General features: G+C 53.3%; 1 protein-coding gene and 2 pseudogenes across 42 annotated transcripts in view; 2 read left to right on the plus strand and 1 right to left on the minus strand.

Annotated features, from left to right (window-relative positions):
• Positions 1 to 17,930, minus strand: part of FAM246C (family with sequence similarity 246 member C) — a 61,208-nt gene that overhangs the window by 706 nt on the left and 42,572 nt on the right. For 32 of the 42 annotated variants that reach the window (XR_012089569.1, XR_012089577.1, XR_012089576.1 and 29 more), the window contains one exon: positions 16,345 to 16,498. Coding sequence is in view for 3 of the 42 variants with exons in the window: in XM_073007032.1 (XP_072863133.1) it covers positions 293 to 988 (696 nt within the window). In the remaining 39 variants the exon portion in view is untranslated. Of the gene's footprint in view, positions 1 to 262; positions 3,367 to 8,650; positions 9,013 to 9,041; positions 10,411 to 13,387; positions 16,272 to 16,344; positions 16,499 to 17,930 lie in introns of those variants that run through there. The other 10 variants (XR_012089581.1, XR_012089573.1, XR_012089547.1 and 7 more) reach the window with 7 other exon arrangements.
• LOC140709188 (putative POM121-like protein 1) lies at positions 5,253 to 12,798 on the plus strand (annotated as a pseudogene).
• Positions 16,897 to 17,849, plus strand: LOC140709146 (cytochrome c oxidase assembly factor 3 homolog, mitochondrial pseudogene; annotated as a pseudogene).

Genomic DNA, 17,930 nt, shown 5'->3' on the forward strand with positions numbered 1-17,930 from the left:
TCTAAGGTCCAAAGGGGCTCCATCCCGTTCTCTAACCGGACTCAGTCTCTGGCAAGGACCCAGGCTGCCATCCGCACTCCCCAGACGCACGTGTCCCACCCTCCGCCCGTCCCGCGCCCGCCCCCTCCCTGCAGTACCAGAGCCCTAGCTGGCGGCACCCCGGCACCCTTCTGACTCAGAGCCACGCTCCACGAGGGGGAACGATCTGTTCACTTGCCCCGTCCTGGGGGTACCAGAGTAGCCAGCGCGACGCCTTCCGCACCTCCCCTAGGCCGCCCTTGTGCGGCCGTCCTCAGTCTCCGCCACCTTGCGGGACCCCAGGAGGCACCGGCATCTTCTTGTGGTTCTTCCGGGCCGGGGTTCGGTGCGCTACGCCGTCTGCTGGGCCGTCCGGGGCGTCGTCTGCGGTCCTGGAGGCGGCAACCACGGCGCTCACGGCGCCGAGCGTCCGCAGCAGGGTCGGGTTGCGGGGCGCGGCGCGGAGGACCGCGCGGGGCTCGCGGCGGGCAGCGGGGGACGACGGCGGCGGAGGCGGCGGCAGCAGCGCGCGCAGGGCGTCCAGCTCCGCTCGAAGCTCCGCGCGCAGCGCCTCAATCTCGGCGCCCAGCTCCGCGCGCACAGCCGCCAAGCCCTCCTGCAGCCGCCGCTCGCTCACCTCCAGGACCCCCGCCGGGTAGGTGGCCCCGCCGCGTGGCTCCCCGCACACCGAGCACATGGAGTCGCTGCTGTGCGCGCCGGTCCTCTCGCCCACGCCCGCCGCCCCGGCCCCCGCACGCTCCACCAGCTTCAGCAGCCGCGGCACCTCGGACCGCGAAGCTGCCTGGGCCTTGAGCTGGCCGCGCAGGCGAGCCAGCCGGCCCGGGGCTCGGGCGTTTTCCCGGCCGGGCCCATTGGATTGTGGCCCCGGGTCCCGCCGGCGGCCCGCGCCGCGCCGCAGCACCTCGCTGGCTCCGTACGCACTATGCGCCTGGGCCCCAGGCTCCGTCATCCGCACTGCTGCCTCCACCGCCGCCAGCGCCCGGGATGGCCGGAAGCCTCAGGCTGCAGCCTAGCGACCGCTGGGGCCCAGGCGACGCACCGTGGAGGGGGCCCTCGGGATGGCTGTGGGAACGACCAAAGCCCTGGGGGATCCGGCCTGGGGCGCAGTGAACCCGGGCAGGGCAGGGTCCTGGGCAGCTGGGTTCCCAGGGGACCCTGCCGGGAACGACGGCGTTGTGGGGAGGTTCTCACCAAGGGCATGGCCCAGTTTCTGGGCAGAGGTGACATGGAGCATCGCCAGCCGAAGCCCAGGCACCACCCGCTACACACAAATCAGGAACTGAGCTCACATTTTCCGTTGGAAGCTATGGAGACAGTTCTCCATCATAGTCAAGGGAAGACCAGGAGTGGTCATGGACCCCACAGCCCTTTTCAGTGGCTCAGGGCGACCTCCTTCCATGTAGTCCAGGCCATTATCTCCTCACCCTGTCCCCTAGTCCACACAGCTGGAAGAATCCATCCAGGTGGCATCTCCAGCCCTAAGCTGCTGGCCCTTCCATGCGAGCTCTTCAGGGTCTCCTTTACTCTCCAAGGCGGCCCGCCTAGGGCCTCTGGAAATCCCTGGCCATCTCAAGCTGGGTTTTTTGTTTTGTTTTGTTTTTATAAACAAGATTTTGCTGTGTTGCCCAGGCTGGGGTGCAGTGGTGCAATCAATCATAGCTCACTGCAGCCTCCACCTCCTGGGCTCAAGTGATGCTCCCACCTCAGTCTCCTGACTAGATGGGACTACAAGTGTGCACCAGCATGTCTGGCTAATTTAAAATTATTATTATTATTATTATTTTTTGTAGAGAGAGGGTCTTACTGTGCTCTCAAGGGTTGGTCTTGAACTCCTGGCCTCAAGTGATCCTCCTGTCTTGGCCTCCCAAAGTGCTGGGATTACAGGCGTGAGCCACCATGTCCAAGCCTGTCTGTGCCTTTAACCTCCTCTAATCCAACAGTCTTCTTCATCCTTCTGGGTCTTTGCATAGTTCCTCTCCCCCCCACCACCCCACTCCCCACCATTTTCCTGGTGGCTCTCACTTTTCCCACTTGGGTAGGGAAAAGTTCTTTGACCACCCCATCCCACACGGGGGACCTGGAGCCCCTCCTCCACAGCACCCTTCACAGTTCTATTTAAACGACTCTTTTCCTTCCTCCCACAGTGGGGTCTCTGAGCCCAGGGCTGGGTCATCTCTCCTGGGCTGAGTGTGGCACTAAGCATGCTGAGTGCTAGCCTGCACAGAGGCCAGACCTGGGTGGGTCCCAGGACACAGCTGTCAGTGGCTGTCTTGCCATGGAGTGAGTGGATGAATTAGCGGGGCTGGGATCCTCTCCCCTTTTACTGTAGGAGGCTGGGGGAGAGGAGCTGGCCAGCCTGTCCACCTCTGCAGCCTGGCATCTGAGGCCCTCATGGCATCCCTGCTGGCCTGCCTTCCCCTGCAGCCCTTCCATCCTCTGCGGGACCCTCGCCACTGCACCCCATTCCTTCTCACCCCAGTGACTTTGCATAAGCAGTGCTGCCTGTGGCCACCACAGGGCCCTAGGTATGGGCAGAGGGTAGTATCTCCTACACAGCATGTTGTTCTCCCTGTACCCCCAGGGGCTAGTTAGCACTCTGGGTGCCCTGGACCTTGGGGCCTCCCTCAGCAAATTGTGGAGGCTGGCCTGGCACGAATCCAGGCTGATCTGGGAAGGGACATAGCAAGACAGTCCCTGGAGAATGTGTCCTCGGGTCCACCGGGGTCTGGCCCCTGCAGGTCAGTGCATGTGTGCGTGTGTGGGTGGGGGGATTGAGGGGATCGCTAATGCTGTCCTTAAGCAGCTGCTGAGGAGAAGCTGGGTCCCTCTAGCCATGTTCATTCACGCAGTCACTCCCCGAAGCCCGTCTCTCTGGAAGGTACAGGAGGAGGTGAGAATTGGGTATTCTGTCAACCCCTCAGAGTCCCCCATTCCTGCTGAGTCACCTGTGCCCTGGGACCTCCAGCAGCTGGCTCTACTGATCCCTAGAGCCTCATTAGCCATTCTCTCCCTCCCCCGCGTCATTAAAACACTGCCAGCAAAAGAGCCCTGGGTTCTTTCCCCAGCCCTGCTGGAGACCCAGGGGCTCTGCCCTCTCTGAGCCAAGTCTTCACCTGTGAAATGAAGAGATCTCTGAGGTCCCCAGGAGGGATGATGGGGAGGCGTGGATGGTGGAGAAGGTGCAGGAGAGAGTCCAGATTTGCAGAAAGAGCTGTTAGTTTTGTGATCTCCGCCTGGAGGTTTCTGGACGGTCGAAAGAGAAGCTGAGCCTTTGCAATGAGTCCAGATCAGGGCTTGCTCCTGCAGGAGCTCCAGATGTGGGGGCAGGGGCTCCAGATGTAGGGGCTGGGACTTGTGACAGGGGGTCCCAAAGTCATGGGCATAGAGAAGATAGGTTGGCAGGAGCAAGGGCAGAATGGGAGCGGGGTCCTGGGGACCCTCTTGGGCCCTGAGGAGGACTGCGGAGGTGTCCGTGAGGGGTGGACATGCAGGCGTGTCAGCAAGACCCTGAGTCCCTGAGCTCAAGTGCAGCGGTGGCCATGAAACAGGTTGTGGGGACCCTGGCTTGAGCTTCATTGGTAGCAGGGCTGGGGTGGAAACCGGGGACTGGTGGAGAGGAGATGGGGTGGGGGCTGGCCAAAGCAGTGTGTCCCTCAGGGAGCGTGGCAGAGCAGCAGAGCGGGACGTGCACACAGGTCTGCTCTCCAGTTCCTCTAGGAAGTTCCTCAAATTCAGCCAGCCACGGCTGCCCCGGCACAGAGGAGCTGACTGCACCTCCAGTGCAGGGCCTGCTCCTTCCGCTCCTGTTCCCTTCGGTGTGCCCTGGGCCAGGGGCCAGGAATGGTGGGGTTGAGGAGGCTGGCTGTGCCTGTGGGAAGCCACCAGCTCCCGGGGCTGTCCCTGGGCCCAGGCTGTAGCTCTGTGCATTCAGGCATGCAAGCTGGGTGGGCGACTAGCCACCTTGCCCCTTAGTAATGTATTCACAGTGTCAGGGTACGGGGGAGGTCAGAGGAAACCCCAGGGCTCATCTGCTTAGCTGGCTGGGCCAGGGGTCTCGATGGGGCAGTCTCTCCATGTGACTTAATTGTCATCACTTTTGTGCTCTATGGCTATTAAATAAAACTTGGCAGCCACCTTGGCTGGAGATTTTATGTCCCAGAGCCCAAGGGCAGTTGGGAGCCAGGGGAGCGCGCAGACGGCAGGGCCAGGCGAGCTGTGTGTGTGGGAGGGAGCTATGGGGGGCCTCTCAGGGCTGCTGCAGGGACCCGGCAGGGCCGGGGTGGAGGCAGAGGGTGTGACTGTGGCTTCACCGTCGTCAGAGTGGAGGTAGAGATGCGGGCAGAGTCCTTGAAGCTGGCTCAGGGGTCTGTGTAGGGAGGGGGCACACCCAGCAGAGGCCTAGGGAGGCAGCAGGGTCTTGGAGCTGTCTCCCAAAGGTGGTGGGGAGCCCCAGGAAGGGCAGGGAACAGGAGCAGCCAGCAGGTACAGCTGATCTGCCCTGAGGTCCTGGACACACTGGTCGGGACGGGAAGGCTCATCTTGGAGCTGGTCCTGGAGGCGCCATGTGGGTCACGGCCCCTGGCCCTCTGCTCAGACCACAGAGCACAGGACACTTGTCCATCCTTTGCTGCGACAGTGCTGCTTGCCCTGGGAGCAGCTGCTGCTGGGCCTTAGGAGGAGGAGGGAGGTTGGCCTGGCTGGGACCCAGCCCCTGCGTCCGGGCTCTTAGAAGGAAAGGCGATGATCCTTTTAGGCCCCAGGAGTGCAGGCTGCGTAGTGGGGCCTCGGTGCACGTAAGCTGGCAGGTCTGGCTTGGGCTTTGCTCAGGACACTGGGTACTGGGTTCTGGGTTCAGAGGCCTCATGAAAACACCTAGCCTCAGTGTCCTCATCTGTCAGGACCAGCGGCTGGTTGGGAGGTGCGTGTGACCATGGTAGCGGCCGGCTTAGTCTGCTCTAGGAGACCTTGCCTCCCAGACCCCTGAGCTGACCTCTTCTTTGAGAGCTCAGAGAGGAGGAATGACTTGCTCCAGGTCTTACTGCAGGGTCTGGGGCTTCCTGTGGGGACTCAGGCACACCTTGTCCCTGAATACCCGTGCCCTGCCCACTGGACCCTGGAACTGTGCCCCGGCCTCCTGTGGCACTGGCTAGCCAGATCTCTGGGAACCGTCCCAGGGCAGGTGGCTCTGCAGGAGGCCAACTCATTACCCAGCCATGGCCTTGCCTGATGTGGGTAATGAGCTTATGACCTGGTAATGACCTTGTTTGTCTGTTCCTGGCATCAGCAGCCTCAGCTCTTCTTGCAAAGAGTGTCTGGACTGGGGTGGGTCTGACCGGTCTGTGCCGCAGGCCCCAGCATCCCAGTCTGCCCTGCAAGGGGTGTTGGGCCTGCCAGTATCTACCTGTATGTGCCCTGAGGGCCCAGACTCAGCCCCCAGTGGGAAAACTCGGAGCTCCTGACAGAGCCCTCCCAATTGCACAACCTGGGCAGGTAATCCCTGACCCACTCCGGGCCTCACTCTCACCACAGCTGATGACAAAGATTCTCTGCTTGGTCAAACTTTATTTAGGCTCCTGAGGCTTCTCCTAGGCACATCTGAGCACTTCCTTATAAACTCCAGTTTTAGCAAGAATCCTGCAAAGTCAGTTTAGCGAGAAGCCCTCATCCTTGACATCTGATCGGATTCCCGCTCTGTCCCGCAGGTGCAGTCTGACCATCCTGGCCTCCTTCAGCGAGAATCCTGTTAGGGGAGTTTAGCCAGAATCCCTGGCGGCTGACGTCTCCTCCTAGTCACTGTCCATGCACCGCCCCCACCCTGCTCCTGGACTGTCAGATCCCACTTGCCCTTGCGGCCTTTGAGGCTGAGCCTTTCAGATGAGCAGAATCTCATCTCCGTGGTCCCTTATACCTAGTGAGATAGTCCTGAATAGTCTTCCCTACAGAGCTTTAGCAAGTGTCTTTTTTTTTTTTTTTTTTTTTTCCTTGAGATGGAGTCTTGCTTTGTCGCCCAGGCTAGAGTGCAGTGGCACCATCTTGGCTCATTGCAGTCTCCGACTCCCTGGTTCAAGCAATCCTCCTGCCCCAGCCTCCCAAGTAGCTGGGATTATAGGCACCCACCACCACGCCCAGCTAGTGTCATTTTTCATTGATTTTTTTTTTTTTAAAACCATGGGGACAAAAGAGGGTCCGCAAGCAGGGCTGCTGCTGGGCACCGTGGGAGGGCTGCCTGGCGGGACAGGCCCCCGCATGCAGGGGCCCTTGGGGGCTCCCCTTCCCCTGCCAGCTGGGCTTGGGGTCTGTGTGTCAGGATTGTCCTCACCACCACTTGGGGATGGACCCCCACTGTTATCCTAGGGAAGGGGCCGGGGGGTAGTCTACATGCTCAGCGGGCCTGCCCGAGGCCTCTGCTATCCCAGTGCAGCCACAGTATTTAGACCTGCCCCCAGTGACCTGCTCCCTCTTGCCCATCATTCCAGGAACTACCTGCTCCATGCCTGTGCACATCCTGTCCTGAGGCCAGCTTCCCCTGCTCACCCTCAGGATGCAGCCACCCACCCTCCCAGGAGGCCCTTCCCTGCCCCTGTGGCTTCCTGCTGGCACTCACTGCACTGGGTAGTTCCTCCTGGTGTGTGAGGCCCCAGTCTGTCTCCTGTTGGATTTGATTTCTACCAGAGCAGGGACCTCCCTGAGTCTTCACGGCCCACAAAAGTGCCCAGAATGCTCCTGCACATCATAAGTACCTGTCCACTATCACTGAGTGAAGACATCTCATTATAGATGACATTAAAGAACAGGGCATAGGGCTTAGCATTCAGTAGGCACACAATACATGATGGCTTTGTTATTTCCAGTCTGGGGTTGTGTTCGTGCCTCACTTTCCCACCTGGCCTGACAGGAGGGGCTCAGCCGCTGGGCTGGCTGTGTCTCTGTGCCCCTTGCCTGGAAATGCCTGAGGAGGGGCACGGTCCTCATTCCAGCTCCATCCCAGGGGTTCCCAACCCTCTGACCTTGAGGAGCTTTGGGAGGCGAAGGCTGCAGCCACCCTGCAGCACTGCAAACACAGGCTGGGGCAGGATGATGGGGACAGAGGGTGTGCACATGGGGCGGGGGGAGGGAGAGGGTGTGCACATGGGGCGGGGGAGGGAGAGGGTGTGCACATGAGGTGGGGGGAGGAGAGGGTGTGCACATGGGGCGGGGGGAGGGAGAGGGTGTGCACATGGGGCGGGGGGAGGGAGAGGGTGTGCACATGGGGCGGGGGGAGGAGAGGGTGTGCACATGAGGTGGGGGGAGGGAGAAGGTGTGCACATGGGGTGGGGGGAGGGAGAGGGTGTGCACATGGGGCGGGGGGAGGAGAGGGTGTGCACATGAGGTGGGAAGGGAGGGAGGGTGTGAGCATGAGGTGGGGGAGGGAGCGGGTGTACACATGGGGTGGGGGAGGGAGAGGGTGTACACATGGGGTGGGGGAGGGAGAGGGTGTGCACATGGGGTGGGGGAGGGAGAGGGTGTGCACATGGGGTGGGGGAGGGAGAGGGTGTGCACATGGGGTGGGGGAGGGAGAGGGTGTGCACATGGGGGGAGGGAGGGAGAGGGTGTGCACATGGGGTGGGGGGAGGGAGAGGGTGTGCACATGGGGGGAGGGAGAGGGTGTGCACATGGGGGGAGGGAGAGGGTGTGCACATGGGTTGGGGGGCGCCAGACTGCAGCCCCACCTGGGCCCTTACCACTCCCGCCCACCCCATGGAACCCCCTGAGCCCTTATGCCTCAGCAAGTGGGGGTGAGGGGCTTAAGTGTAGGTCTCTACTCAAGCTTTGCACCAAGTCACGTCAGTCACTGGTATACATCCTTGGAACTGACACCCTCATCAAGGTCTTTCCTCTACATCTTCCTGTCTCAAAATGAGTACGCTTGATGGTGGTTAATTATTCCCTTATGTTACATGTTTACTGGGAATGTGTAATAACACATGAAATAGTATGTAACAGTCAGTTTTGGCTGACTATGTAATAGCCAAAAGCATGAGGACTGCCTATCTACCCAACCAGTATTTATCCCCAAATCAGCGCAGTGCTTCACTCCCTTCTCTCCAGATGGGCCTGATTTGTATGTTTCTCTTGCTTTTTATAGATGTTTTCCTAGGTATGTGGTATCCTGAAACAGTATGGCTTGGCTTTGTTGTCTGTAAGTGTTATAAATAAAAATGGTAAGCTGTATTTTAAAAAAATTCTTCTAGATCAATATGCTTAAGTAAAAAATGGTATTCTGTGTACGGGCTGGGCTCAGTGGCTCACGCCTGTAATGCCAACACTTTGGGAGGCTGAAGTGGGCCGATTACTTGTGGCCAGGAGTTGGAGACCAGCCTGGCCAACATGGTGAAACCCTGTGTCTACTAAAAATACAAAAATCAGCCAGGTGTGGTGGTGCACACCTGTAATCCCAGCTACACAGGAGGCAGGGGCAGGAGAATCACTTGAACCTAGGAGATGGAGCTTGCAGTGAGCCGAGATCGAACCACTGCACTCCAGCCTGGGCAACAGAGCAAGACTCTGTCTCAAAAGAAAAAAAGATATTCTGTGTATGGCTTGTCAAGTTACACACACACACACACACACACCTTGTTGAATTTTTTATTTGATTTGCATTAAATCTGTAGAACAATTTGGGGAGAATCGACAACTTTATAATATTGAATCTTCCAATCCAGAGAGTAGATTATATATTATCTCTCTTATTTAGAATTTTTAAAATGTCTTTCAATCAAGTTTTATAATTTTTCAATACAGGTCTTGCATAGTTTTTGTTAGATTCTTCAGTTACCTTTGTTCCTCTTGTTATTGCAAATGGTAAATGTAATGGTCTGGGACTGGCCATTTAATCCCAACATTACTTGTAAGCTTCATCCATTCTGTTGTGCAGCTGTAGTTGATTCAGTCTGACCACTGTATAAGAAGATTCCAACTAATGTATTCATTCTCCTGTTAATAGACATTTGAATCAGTCTGGATTTTTTTTTTTTTTTTTTTTTTTTATTATGGTGTTTCTATGGACATTTTTGCGCCTGCCTCTTGGGGCTCCTATGCAAGAGTCCCTCAAAAGAACTGGCCGGGCGCGGTGGCTCACGCCTGTAATCCCAGCACTTTGGGAGGCCGAGATGGGCGGATCACGAGGTCAAGAGATCGAGACCATCCTGGCTAACACGGTGAAACCCCGTCTCTACTAAAAATACAAAAATTTTGTATTTTTGTATTTTTGATAGTCCCAGCTACACGGGAGGCTGAGGCAGGAGAATGGCGTGAACCCAGAAGGCGGAGCTTGTAATGAGTGGAGATCGCGCCACTGCACTGCAGCCTGGGCAACAAGAGCAAAACTCTGTCTCAAAAAAAAAAAAAAAAAAAAAAAAAAAAAAAGGAAATACCCAAAGTGTGTTTTTCTCTCTAAGAACCAGTAATTGATTTTCCTGATTTCTGTGTTGTTTTTGAGACTCTATTTTATTTAGTTCTCCTCTTATCTTTATTATTTTTTTCATGGGCTGATTTTGGTTTTGCTTTGTTCTTGCTTTTCTAGATCTTTAAGATGCATCATCAGTTCATTAATGTATCATCTTTCTACTTTTGGGATGTAGGCATTTACTGCTACACACTTCCCTCACAGCACTGATTTTGCTGAATCCACAAGCTTTTGGTATATGGTGTTTCCATTTTCATTTGTTTGAAAACATTTTCGGATTTTCATTTTAATTTCTTCATTGAACCAGTGGTCATTCAGGAGGGTGGGGTTTAATTTTCATATATGTGTGTAGGTTCTGCAGTTTGCCTTGATATCCATTTCTAGTTTTATTCCTCTGTTGTCTGATAATCGGAATGATATGATTGTGATTTCTTAAAATTTGTAGGGACAGCTTTTGTGAACTAACAAAGGATCTGTTTTGAAGAATGTTTCATGTGCTGATGAAAAAAAGTATATTAATTTATCTAAAAATAGCACACCGATCCTCAAATAACATATATTTTGCAAAATAACAATAGTCTTCAAAACAAAAAAAAAAAAACAAAAAAGAGACTGAGTGGCTTCGTTTGACATTTTTGCAAAAGAGAGGACACTTGAGTCCTCCTGTCTCCTTCTGCATTCCGACTATCTCATAATCTTGTTAGGTTGAAATACACAAAGAATACCCGGCCTCCCTCAAATAGGTCTGTGTAAAAGAAGGAGTTTGGTTTTGGTTTCTCTTGGTCAATTGCACAGAGACAAAAGCACTGGGTCCTGTGGAAAGTATGTCCCTCCCAGCCTGCCCTGGCCATCACTCCAGCCGCCACTCCAGCAGGATCGGGGTGTCCCAGACACTTCTGTTCTGAGCAGCTCTCCACTCCAGATTCCTAGGAGAAGGGCAGGAGGACACTCAGATGTGAATCCCAAAGCTGTCACCTCCTGTGCCAGCTGCTGGGCCGGGAATCCAGCTCCCCTGCAGTGACCTATTTGCTGGGCCAGAACCAGGCCTTGGACAGAGTCCGGTTAGCTCTTGGGGCTCCGGGCCAGGGAGAGAAGGGGACACTACAATGCATGGACCATACAGTCCTCCAGCCCAACAGCCTCAAGCCTCAGCAGGAGAGCAGGAATCTTCAGCCATCCACAGGAGGATCTGCAGCCATTGTGCACGCCTGTTCTTCCCACGCGCCTCTCCCTCCAGTACCTATTGTGTGCGCCACCCGCCCCCATCAAGGCGTTGCCAGCAGGTGCCTTGTGTGCGTCCCTGGCCGCGCCAGTCCCTTAAGGTCTCCCTTCTTACGAAGATCTGTGACTCGCGCCGTCTTTGCACGCGTACCCACTCGCTCAGGTTGGAAAGATGCATTGCCCGTCAACAGGGGAAACTGCTCATGTAGCCTTTGGCTGAGTTGGCAGCTAAGGCAGATGCTCAGAGCCCAGCTCTTGAGAGTTTCAGCATCCCACGGTTCCCCACTGCTCCCAGGAGTGGTTACCTGGGCACTCTCTGCCTGTCACCCCTCTCCTGTCCCGGGGACCGAGGACCTGCCAGTAGGGCTCAGTTGCCTGGAGCCCGCTCACCCCATCCCCCAGTTCACTTTGCGTGTGGGATCTCCCTGTTGCCACTGCCCCTGGACGGAGTGGCAGGTCATCCTACAAGTACCCAGACACTTGGCATCAGTGGTGTGTCAAAACAAATCCAAGGGTTTTCCGTGATCCTGCAAGCCCTGTGTTCCTTGCTGGCCATCCTGCCTTCAATTTGAATGCACAGGTACCACAGCAAGCCAGCGCTGTGTGCTCCCAGTTCCAGGGTGTCCTGCAGCTCAGCCAGTGCACTGAGCACAAGGACTCTCTGTGGGGCCCAGGAGCAGGGAGTCACCCCTTTGGGGCCCACAACACCCGGCTGTGCTCCAGACTCGTGTCCAAGGAAGATCTTGTTGAGGGGACCTCAAGGAGAGCAGGGCAGGGATGCTTGAGCAGGACAAGGACCCCAGGGTCCAAGAGAATCATGATCAGAGAAAGGTCCCCGAGAGCACTGGGGATGCACGGTCTGCATTTAGGCCTCTGCGGGACAATGGAGGCCTCTCTCCCTTCGTGCCCAGGCCTGGACCTCTGCAGAGAGACCTCCATGCCCAGATGTCAGAAGTCTGGGATATACCAGAGATCTCAGTCCTCCTGGATGAGCTCATGCCCCAAACAAAATGCCATCTTGAGCTCCTACAGCTCCCCAGAAGGCTTCTCGTCACTAAAGAGGTGGAGACGGCCAACCTCATCCCACTGTTGGCTGCCCCTCAAGTCCTCAAAGACGGTGAGTGAGGACCGGCCTCAGGCTGTCTCTTGGGGTCTCGCCCAGTGTGAAAAGGCAGCAGATACAGCACCAGGGCAGACACTTGCCCCCAGGAATGGCTCCCCGACATCCCAGGCCTCTAGGCCCCGTAGACACAAGTTTCCCCTGCTGCCGCTCAGGCAAGGGGAGCCTCTGATGCTGCCACCTGCCTTACAGCTGGGGTCCGGGTCACTGTTGAAGACCTGGACCTCGAGAAGGAGGTGACAGTCCGGTGCAACAGTGCACTGTGGGATGAGGCTAAGGCCATCTGGGACTGCAGACCCTCACGGCCTTCCCACACTTTGTCCTCACTTGCAACAGGGACTTCTCGTCTGCCTGTTGTACATAAAGCACCCAGCATGGATGTACAGCAGGAGAGACACAAGTCCCAAGACTACGTGTCTGTCTTTCTGGGCCCTCTTATCTGTCCTATTGATCTATGTGTCTAGTTTTATGCTAGGACCATGCTGTTTTGGTTAGCACGCACTTGTCAAAAATGTTGTCATTCTAATTTGCAGTGAAATGGGATGCCTTTAGTTTTGTTGTTTTTGGTGAGGATGACTTTGGTTCTTTGAGCTCGTTTTTGGTTTCATATGAGTTTTATGATTTTCCAGTTCTGTGAGTGATGATGTTGGTATTTTGGTAGGGGTTGTATTGGATCTCTAGACCGCTTTGGGCAGTGTGGTCATTTTAATGCTATGAATTCCTTCTGTGGGCATGAAATGATTGTCCATTTCTCTCCTCTTAAACATTTTCATCAGTGTTTTCTAGTTTTCCTTGTAGAAATCTTTCACCTCCTTGGTAAAATTTTTTCTGCGGCATATCATTTTCATTTTGTTGCTGTTGTACATGTGATTGCCTTCTTAATTTCTTTCTCAACTGGACCATTATTGGTGTATAAAATGCTGCTGATTTTTGTATGTTGATTTTGTATCCTGCAAATGAGTGTATTAATTTATTTATCAAGTCTAGAGTTTTCTGGTGGAGCTTTTACATATTTCTGAATCCAAGATCACATCTTCATCAGACAAGGATAATTTGATGTCCTCTTTTCCAATGTGGGTGGCTTTTATTTTTCTCTCCTGCGTGATTGTGTGATTTCGAATAAAAGTGGTGAGAACGGGCATCCTCCTCTTGTTACTGTTTACACAGGAAATGCTTTTAACTTTTCTGCATCCTGTAGTAGGTTAGCTATGGCTTTGTCGTATACAGCTTTTATTATTTCTAGGTTTTTTTGTTTTTTTTTTTCTTTTTTTTTTTTTTTGAGACAGAGTCTTGCTTTGTCGCCCAGGCTGGAGTGCAGTGGCCGGATCTCAGCTCACTGCAAGCTCCGCCTCCCGGGTTTACGCCATTCTCCTGCCTCAGCCTCCCGAGTAGCTGGGACTACAGGCGCCCGCCACCTCGCCCGGCTAGTTTTTTGTATTTTTTGGTAGAGACGGGGTTTCACCGAGTTAGCCAGGATGGTCTCGATCTCCTGACCTCGTGATCCACCCGTCTTGGCCTCCCAAAGTGCTGGGATTACAGGCTTGAGTCACCGCGCCCGGCCGTTGTTTTTTTTTTCTAGACGGATTCTGGCTCATGTCACCCAGGCTGTAGTGCAATGGTGCAACCTTGGCTCACAGCAACCTCCACCTCCCAGGTTCAAGTGATTCTCCTGCCTCAGCCTCCCGAGTAGCTGGGAGGCGCTTGCCATCTCGCCTGGCTAATTTTTGTACTTTCGGTAGAGATGGGGTTTCACCACGTTGGCCATGCTGGTCTCGAACTCCTCACCTCAGGTGATCCACCCACCTCAGCCTCCCAAAGTGCTGGGATTACACGTGTGAGCCACTGGGCCTGGCCATTTTCAGGTATGTTTCTTCTATGCCTAGTTTGTTCCTTTTTTCAAGACATGGTATCACTCTGCTTTTCATGCTGGAGTGCAGTGACACCATCATAGCTGTAGCTTTGAACTCATGGGCTTAAGCCACTTCAGCCTTTCGAGTAGCTGGGACTACAGGTACATGTCACCAGAGCTGGCTAATTTTTATTTTTATTTTTTTGTAGAGATCTATGTTCCTCGGGTTGGTCTTGAACTGCTGACCTCAAGTGATTCTCCCAGCTCAGCCTCCCAAAAGCACTGGGTTGACAAGCATGAGCTACTGGTTGTCGCAGCATCACATTTTAACATCACATCCTCACTGCTGGGCTCAAGTTTTGGCAGTGACTCAAAACCCTAAGGGAGAGTTTCTGGTCAGGCCCTGCCCAGTCTGTGCATAGGAGGGGAATGGAGAAATGGCCTGTGGATGATTCTTTTGGAGAACTGACCAGACAAGCGCTGAGATGCCGTTTCCTGGAAGACAGGGTCATGTGATGTCCAGTCCAGCTGCCAGGTCCAGGGCCCTCAGCACCATCTAGTTTGGGAGCTCGCCCAGAAGCAACCTCGGTTGCCCAAAGCAGCTGGTCTCCCTTCCGATCTGGTCCCATGTGAGAGATGCAACTGGGCTGTCTTCCAGGAAACCATTTCTGTGCATGCCTGTCTTTGTCCCCGCACTGGCTGGCCTCTCTGTACCGTGAGAACTTGGATTATGTAAGGCTCTGCCAGTCAGCTGAGCATCACGAAGCAGCTCTCTTCTGTTCCAGTGAGGCCGACCAGGCTCCAACAGCCCTGCCCCGGGTCTGACCGTTCTCCTCCTCACCCAGAAGTGACCCCCAACCTGATCCTGCTCCCTGTCTTCTGGCAGCTGCTCTGGGGAAGGGCATTTTGGCCTCAAGGGCTGAGCGTGTCATTTTCTGTTTTCTCTTTTTCTTTCCAGAGCTGTTTGGGACAGCCCATGCATTAGTCTATGTACTGCTTCTTTGGAAGGCAACTGGGGCTAAAAGTTCTTGTGAGATTTGTGTATGAAATCTGCCTTCACTATGTGGATAGAACCAGCACGCTTCCACTGCACAACTCTGCAATCTTACTATATTTATTTATTTTTATTTTTTAGTTTATTTAATTTTTTTGAGATGGAGTCTCACTCTGTCGCCCAGGCTGAAGTGCAGTGGCTCAATCTCAGCTCACCGCACCCTTTGCCTCCTGGTTCAAGCAATTCTCCTGTCTCAGTCTCCTGAGTAGCTGGGACTAGACACATGCCACAATGCCCAGTTAATTTTTGTATATTTAGTAGAGACAGGGTTTCACTATAGTAGTCAGGCTGGTCTCGAACTCCTGACCTTGGGTGATCCACCCGCCTCAGCCTCGCAAAGTGCTGGGATTACCGGCAACGTTTATTTATTTAGAGACAGGGTCTTGCTCTGTCGCCCAGGCTGGAGTGCAGTGGTGCCATCTCAACTCACTGCAGCCTATGCCTCCGGGGTTCAAACGATTCTCATGCCTCAGCATCTCGAGTAACTGGGACCAGAGCCACACGCCACCACACAGGGCGAATTTTTTCTTTTTTCTTTTTTTTTTTTTTTGTAGAGACAAGGTTTCACCATGTTGGCCAGGCTGGTCTTGAACTCCTGACCTCAGGTGATCTGCCTGCCTCGTCCTCTCAAAGTACTAGGATTACAGCTCTGAACCACCGTTCCCAGCCTCTCAGTACATTTAAATGATGCGATAGCTTGTGCCTGTAATCCCAGCACTTTGGGAGGCCGAGGCAGGCAGATCACCTGAGGTCAGAAGTTCGACACCAGCCTAGCCAACATGGTGTTTTGGTTGTTTTTTTTTCCAAATGGGGGGACAGGGGACCTGAATCTGTCCCATAAGACTCCAATGCCATATACAATATATAGAGACAACAAAGGGTGTTGGGCAAAAACATCATGGGGATATTGTGATATAAAAATCCAGATTCTCAGAAACTCTATAGGTCATATGACCAGCTTCCTCAAAAATTAAACTGCAAGAATCAGGTTAAACCTATAGATTTAAAAAAGATTTAAGAGACGCATCAGCCAATTATATATGGACTTATGTGAGTCCTGATCCAAACATAAAAATAGACAGTAAACAAAACAGAAATATTTATAAGATTGTTGGAAATTTAAATACTCATTGAATAAGGTATGATTTAAGGAATGATTATCAATTATTTTAAGGACTGATAATGGTATTATGATTATATTTTTAAAAGAATCTTTCTCGAATGGCGTGAACATGGGAGGCAGAGCTTGCAGTGAGCCGAGATCGCGCCACTGCACTCCAGCCTGGGCGACAGAGCGAGACTCTGTCTCAAAAAAAAAAAAAAAAAAAAAGGAGAATCCTCTTTCCAAGATAATAAAATATTTATGGATGAAATGATATGATGTCTGGAATCTGCTTCAAAATAATGAGAGGGGAGGGTGGGTATCAGGGAGTTACAACTGGCTGTGAGTTGATAATGGTGATGAGTGTGATGAACGTATTGGGCTGGAATATCAATCCATCTACTTTTGTATGTTGAAAATGTCCTGTAATGAGATGGAACACTGTAAACACCAATGCATCCTGCCTATTCCAACAAAAACACAGTTGAAGTCTCATCCTGAGTGTCACCCATACCTGTGCTCATCTTGGATTTGTTCTCCTCGGTGGTCATGGCAGGGGCAGATGCTGAAGGTGCCACAGATGGGCAGGTGCTTTTCTTTCCTTTAACACCATTAGTCACCGTTACCCCTCCGGCCATTCCAGCTAAAAGGTCATCACTGCTCTTGGTCTAGAAGCAACAGAAAATAAAAGCAAATTTACTAGATGAAGCAAGATTAGATATTTTGAGACTCAACAATGCTCTTGACTATTTTTTTTTTTTTTTTTGAGACGGAGTCTCGCTCTGTCGCCCAGGCTGGAGCGCAGTGGCGCGATCTCAGCTCACTGCAAGCTCCATCTCCCAGGTTCATGCCATTCTCCTGCCTCAGCCTCCCCAGTAGCTGGGATTACAGGCGCCCGCCACCACACCCGGATAATTTTTTGTATTTTTAGTAGAGACAGGGTTTCACCGTGTTAGCCAGGATGGTCTCGATCTCCTGACCTCGTGATCCGCCTGCCTCAGCCTCCCAAAGTGCTGGGATTATAGGCGTGAGCCACCGTGCCCCGCCAGCTCTTGATTTTTTTTTTTTTTTGCCAGTTATACATTTATAGAAAGATAATCTCCTGGCTTTAAATAGGTATATACATACAAATATGAACAAACTTAAAAAAAATACAAACCCTTGGATCACCTGGGGGCTTCTGGGAACCCCCGTATCCTTCCCCCTCACCCAAGGGCAGTGGGCATGAATCTACTTTTTAAAAATGATTGGGCAACGTGAAGAGAGGAGCGGCAACATGGCGGCTTCGGGAGCTGGTGACCCTCTGGATGCTAAGTGTGGAGAGGCCCCTTTCGCTCAGCGTATCGACCCGACGCGGGAGAAGCTGACACCCGAGCAACTGTATTCCGTGCGGCGGGCACAGCTTGCCCAGTGGCAGAAGGTCCTACCGCAGTGGCGGACCCGGAACATCGTGACCGGCCTAGGCATCGGGGCCCTGGTGTTAGCTATTTATGGTTACACCTTCTACTCGATTTCCCAGGAGCGTTTCCTAGATGAGCTAGAAGATGAGGCCAAAGCTGCCCGAGCCCGAGCTCTGACAAGGGCATCAGGATTCTAATCTGGATGGGTATTGATCATGTCCAACCTGCTGGAGCCCCTTCACATGGTGGAGGATGCCCCATGACCCTACAGAAATTGAATCCTGTTCACAACATTGTTGGCCTTCTTACTAACCTTGGGCCATGATTGATCCCAAGAAACCAGGGACTTGAGCATTTGGCTACTGTCAAAAGCACAGAACTTTGCCCACTGCACACTTGCTGTGTACAGTGACTGAGCCCTTTCTTGTAGTTTGTTTCCTTGAGAGATGTGCGTGCGACCGTGGCTTTTCCCAATGTTTCTGACTTTGTGGTTTACCCCCTTCACCTTCCAGGGATGCGATTGTTATGAGGTTAGGCATGGCAGCTCTGTACAGTGTTTGAGCCTAAAGTGGTATAGCTAGGGTCAAATTGGGATAATAAACTGAGTCATTCTCCTGGGGGAAAAAAAAAAAAAGATTAATTTTGGCCATCCTTGCAGAAAAGAGCCTAAAATTGGGTGATTTATCCACAAAGTGAAAGT

Source organism: Chlorocebus sabaeus, chromosome 19, assembly GCF_047675955.1.
Source record: "Chlorocebus sabaeus isolate Y175 chromosome 19, mChlSab1.0.hap1, whole genome shotgun sequence".
In the NCBI taxonomy this organism is placed as follows: domain Eukaryota; kingdom Metazoa; phylum Chordata; class Mammalia; order Primates; family Cercopithecidae; genus Chlorocebus; species Chlorocebus sabaeus.